Source organism: Cyclopterus lumpus, chromosome 11, assembly GCF_009769545.1.
Source record: "Cyclopterus lumpus isolate fCycLum1 chromosome 11, fCycLum1.pri, whole genome shotgun sequence".
In the NCBI taxonomy this organism is placed as follows: Eukaryota; Metazoa; Chordata; class Actinopteri; order Perciformes; family Cyclopteridae; genus Cyclopterus; species Cyclopterus lumpus.
The window spans coordinates 3,915,425-3,921,154 of record NC_046976.1 but is presented as its reverse complement, the minus strand read 5'-3'; the positions used below and the strand labels follow the sequence as shown (position 1 = coordinate 3,921,154).

General features: G+C 48.2%; 1 protein-coding gene across 1 annotated transcript; it reads left to right on the top strand.

The window, feature by feature from the left end:
* Positions 1-2,135: 2,135 nt before the first annotated feature.
* galr1a (galanin receptor 1a) lies at positions 2,136-3,860 on the top strand. The gene is made up of 3 exons (XM_034545435.1): positions 2,136-2,777; positions 3,014-3,079; positions 3,507-3,860. The coding sequence occupies exons 1-3, from the start codon at positions 2,136-2,138 to the stop codon at positions 3,858-3,860; spliced, it is 1,062 nt and encodes a 353-aa protein (XP_034401326.1).
* The last annotated feature ends 1,870 nt before the right edge of the window (positions 3,861-5,730 follow it).

Sequence of the window (5,730 nt, the reverse complement as noted above, 5' to 3'; positions counted from 1 at the left end):
AGCTGCTGGTCCTGGGCAAGAAGACAGGCAAGAAGACAGGCACGGTTAGGACACGGAATCAACAGGACGTTTTCAGAATCTCAATAGCTACGTCTTAGCAGCAGCTAGAACTAACCTGAACTTAGTCTATAGTCCAGGAGAGCAGGAGTGGAGCTTTTGAAGGCAGCTGGTCAATCAAGCCCCAACTCCAGCACACCAGGTTCACATCAGCAATCAGCCACCTACACACACACACAGAGAGAGAGAGAGAGAGAGAGAGAGAGAGAGAGAGAGAGAGAGAGAGAGAGAGAGAGAGAGAGAGAGAGAGAGAGAGAGAGAGAGAGAGAGAGAGAGAGAGAGAGAGAGAGAGAGAGAGAGAGAGAGAGAGAGAGAGAGAGAGAGAGAGAGAGAGAGAGAGAGAGAGTATAGTAGGTGAGGAGGAGGGCATGACACATTGTTTTGAGCCGAGCCTTGATAGCGGCCATTATATCACTGAGTTATATACTTTGTGGAGCACGGTTGTTTTGTAATTGGTTCATGTCCTGAAGCAGCCTGAAGTTTCCATGGCAACTCTGTCCTCCATCAACCAAGATGTTATCCGTCTCTCTGCTGAAAGGCTCACCGAAGCCTTGAGACAGCATCCAATTTTTTCAAAAAGTATATCATTCATATTTATATCGTGACAATGTCATACATCTATTTTAAGAAACATCTGTCCGTGGTGCTGAATTAGTTCAGCTCATCTGTCATCAGCGCCGATCACAAAACCGCAGCTGCATGTCAAGGGCACCAGCTCATATGGCAGCCTGTATGGTCCATTTAAGGTCACCCATTAGTGCACATGCATCTCGTTTTCTCCACTGAAATGGTCCCCCGAGAAGGCATCATGTTGTATTTACCGCAAGGGCATCTAAGAAGGCCCTTTGTGATGTTTCTTTCTCCACTAGAAGGGCACCCTCAAGGGCACATTATCATGTTTATTCAGCCATGGGGCACCCCAGAGTGCACGTTGTTATGTTTTATCTATTGTCGGGGCATTAAAGAGGGCACTTAATATTTTCTCCACTGGAAGGGCATCCCAGTCTATAGCATAAAGGCATCCAGGAGGGCCGTTTTGCTGTGTTTCTTTGTAACATGAGTGTCTGAAGAATGACTTCTTTATTGTTTTCAGTTGTATTACAACTTGTCATACTTAATATTTACAGAATATTACAATTAAATCAAGTGTTTTTTTTTAGCCACGCTACATTATTTTACTAATATTGTCATCAAACAGCACCTTGGGGTGTGTTGTACAGATTGTGATTGCGTGCTATGTGAAGAGATCCACTTTTGTTGCGATAGACATGAAGATAATAAAGAAACCAAGCAGACTAATGCAGTCTTAAAGGGCTCTAAACTTCTGTTTCAGCTTGTCATCATATCATAACAGTGTCTCTGCATTATGTCCCTCTGTAATCTTCTTGACCAAATGCTAGAACCCAGATGAGAAGCTGCCTTGGACTCTGCTGCTGTTCCTCTCAGGTGCCCTTCAGCTCCGTCCTGTTGTTACCATGACACTGAGCCGTGAGAGGAGACCACAGCAACAGCACCACCATGTACCCCAATAATGTGAAATGGACTCACTCTGTCTGCTAAATAGCCGGGAGACTCAGACTGATTTACCGTCCTGTTGGTTCGGATTTATTTTGACCAGTCCTCCAAAAAGGTTTTTTTTGTGTGGGTGTAAAACAATATGCATGTAAAATACTGTGGAATACATTGAATTAATCTGTTATGCAAATATTGCAGAAGATAGTCACTTTACATATTCGGTCAAATTAATATAATAATGCCAATAATTTCTTTAACAATATCTTTACATTTGGTTTGGTAATACATCCATGAATAACAACGCATCATATGTCAACACTGAGTGTTTGCTGAACTGGCTTGCTGATGGTGTCTGTGTGTTCCCATCCTACTGGCTGCCGGTCACTGGGAACAGTGGAAAGGTATTGGAGCGATGTGTCGCGCGCGGCGTGGTGACGCTGCCAAGGGAGGCAGCCTGCACGCGCATGTGCTCCATCCAGCCTTCATTCGGGAGAAATTACAACCTGAGCTTCAGCATAACAACATGTAACTTCTCTTCAAAAAGGAACAAAGGAGAACCAAAGATGGAGAACCAAAGCCAGCCTTTCAACTCCAACGCGGTGCGGCTGCCGGCTAAAGCCGTACTGGGGATGGGTGTGGACAACTTTATTTCCCTTCTGATTTTTGCCCTTATTTTCCTCCTCGGCGTGCTCGGGAACAGCATGGTGATCGCGGTGCTGGCGCGCAGCAAACCGGGACAGTCGAGGAGCACCACCAACATCTTCATCCTCAACCTGAGCGTGGCGGACCTGTCCTACCTCCTCTTCTGCGTCCCCTTCCAGTCCACCATCTACATGCTGCCCACGTGGGTGCTGGGAGCGTTCATCTGCAAGTTCATCCACTACTTCTTCACCGTGTCCATGCTGGTCAGCATTTTCACGCTGTCGGCGATGTCCGTGGACCGCTACGTGGCCATCGTCCACGCCAGGAAGTCCGCGTCGATCCGGGTCGGGAGGCACGCCATGCTCGGGGTGGTGCTCATCTGGATCCTGTCCCTGGTCATGGCGGCGCCCGTTGCGCACTACCAGAGCATCTTGGAGAGGCAGGACAACAACACCTTCTGCTGGGAGGTCTGGCCAGAGCACCAGAGGAAGGTCTACGTGATGTGCACGTTTGTCTTCGGATACGTCCTGCCTCTCACTTTGATATCGGTCTGCTACGCAAAGGTGGGTGCCCACGGGTCCGGGTGCGCGTAACATCTCCGGTGTTAGACAGATTTCGACAAAGTTAAACATGACGCACACATTGTGGCTTCAATCTCCATCAAATGTAATTTCGATGTATACATATTTAGCAACGGTGGTTTATAATTGACAAATGAAACATGATCCGGTGCTGCATTGATGGATAATGTGACAGTACATATTGAAGTTATCTTTAAATCATACTTTCGTCGTCGCAGGTTTTAAACCATCTGCATAAAAAGCTGAAGAACGTCTCCAAAAAATCCGAGCAGTCCAAAAAGAAGGTTGGTGGGAGCTTATTTCTGTCTATGTTAATGATGTTATATATTAATGCTGTGACTGGGAACACTGAATGTGGACATGTTTCCCTGATTTCTCTTTTATAATGGCTGCTGGTTTCATGGTGTTTGATGTTAAAAGGAAGAATAATGAATTTAAATTAATCTCAAACAATTTTCATTGTGTAATAAAAAAATTAAATTCCATTCTTGTGAAGACAATGTCTACAAACGCCCACATGGACGCAAGGATGAACTGCTTCAAATGTATTGGTAGAAGGTCAAAGGTCATATTTTTGGCCATAACACAAAAAAACATCTGCTAATTACGATAATTTTCCACAAAATGCCTAATAAAGATTAAATGAGGATTTGATTTTCTCGTGACAGTTACTGTTGATGACGTGACAACAACCAATCATTATCTCCGCAGACTGCCCAGACGGTCCTGGTGGTGGTCGTGGTCTTCTGTCTGTCTTGGTTGCCCCACCACATCGTCCACCTGTGGGTGGAGTTCGGCTCCTTCCCCTTGAACCAGGCCTCCTTTGTGTTCAGGATGGTGGCTCACTGCTTGGCCTACAGCAACTCCTCCATCAACCCCATCATCTACGCTTTCCTGTCAGAGAACTTCAGGAACACCTTCAAGCAGGTCTTCTGGTGCCGGGTGCCCAGCACGTGTCCCGCGAAGGAGGGCCGGAAGCTGCGCAACAGGATGGAGACGGTGCCCTCCATCAACATCAGTGTGACCTACAAAGGTCACGACTCTCAGATCAGTAAAATGCTTTGATGTCGCCGCTGGTGTGGAGGGCCTCTGTGTTCTGAATAAATACTGGATTTCTTGTATGTATGGTGTTATTTGTTATATTTATATTTAACATATTGTAAATTGTGCTTGACCAACCCTACGGATCTTCATCAAACTCATTAACATGTCCGTTTACTCATTTTTAGCACACGTTTTACGAGTGAGCTACTCCTGACGTCCACTGTTGCGGTCGTTTGCACCGTTAGCTTCAAGCCACCTGCTCAGCAGTCACCATGTTGAGAGCTGTGTGGACTCAATCCTTCAATGCTCTGAATTTGGAAAACAGACCTCTAGTGGGCAAAGTGACAATTCATGGGCAAGCTATGTAGAAGCGTAGCGGTTTCTAAAACACTGCATTGAAATTTTTTTCCAGATTACCAGACAAATTTATCGCTTTCTACAACAAAGCATGTAGATCATGGTTAAGCTCATCCGCAGCATAGGCCATTTTTTGGAAAATGAGCAGACAGATTCACGAGGAATCACCTTTCAATTAAAAACTTATGCATTCGATAATTTCCACTTTTAATTTGAGCCTATTCATCACAGCCATGACAGACACAGAAGGCACCATTCTCTTTGCACATAGGAGCACCGGACTGATTGTTTGGGGACTAGGCTGCTATGTACACACTGTAGGTTGGCGCCATACCAGAGAACATCAGGTCCATGTAAATAATGATGCAGCGTTTAAATGGCGTCACAGATAACCATTCGGTCTCCGAAGATAAAAAAAGAGTGACGGATAAAGAAAGCCCCTCGCTGGTTCACACCTGAGCTACCAGACACCGCTCACAGAAGGAACTGGGAGGTTGATCTCATCGGATTCTCGTTACTGGTTTCAGCAGATTCAGTCCTTCTAGAGTTCATGTAGGGAAAGGTTCAGCAGGCCGACCCAGGCTTCCCTCTCACCCGCAACACTTTCCAGCTCATTCTGGCGGATCCCGAGGCGTTCCAAGGCCAGCCGGGAGATATAATCCCTCCAGCGTGTCCTCGGTCTTCCCCGGGGCCTCCTACCAGTTGGACGTGCCCGGAAAACCTCTAATGGGAGGCGTCCAGGAGGCATCCTGGACACGAAGGAGCAGCGACTCGACTCCAAGCTCCCCCCTGATGTCCGAGCTCCTTACCCTATCTCTAAGGCTGAGCCCGGCCACCCTACGGAGGAAGCTCATTTCGGCCGCTTCTATCCGAGATCTCGTTCTTTCGGTCACGACCCAGAGTTCGTGACCATAGGTGAGGGTTAGAACGTAGACCGACCAGTAAATGGAGAGCTTTGCCTTCCGGCTCAGCTCCCTCTTCACTAAGACGGACCGGTACAGCGCCTGTTTTACTGCTGCAGCCGCACCGATCCGCCTGTCGATCTCCCGCTCCACCTTACCCTCACTCGTGAACAAGACCCCGAGATACTTGAACTCCTTCGCTTGGGGTAGGCGGTTTGCCCCCACCTGGAGGGAGCAATCCGCCGGTTTCCGGCAGAGCACCATGGCCTCAGATTTGGAGGTGCTAACTCTCATCCCTGCCGCTTCGCACTCGGCTGCAAAACGCCCCAGTGAATGCTGGAGGTCACGGTCCGAGGAGGCAAACAGGACCACATCATCCGCAAACAGCAGAGAGGCGATCCCGAGACTCCCGAACCGGATCCTCTCCACCCCCTGGCTGCGCCTAGATATCCTGTCCATGAAGGTCACGAACAGGACCGGTGATAAAGGGCAGCCCTGGCGGAGGCCAACACCCACCGGGAACGTGTCTGACTTACTACCGAGGAGACGAACACAGCTCCTACTGCAGGCGTACAGAGACCGGATGGCCCGTGCCAACGGGTCCGGCACCCCATACTCCCGCAGCACCCCCC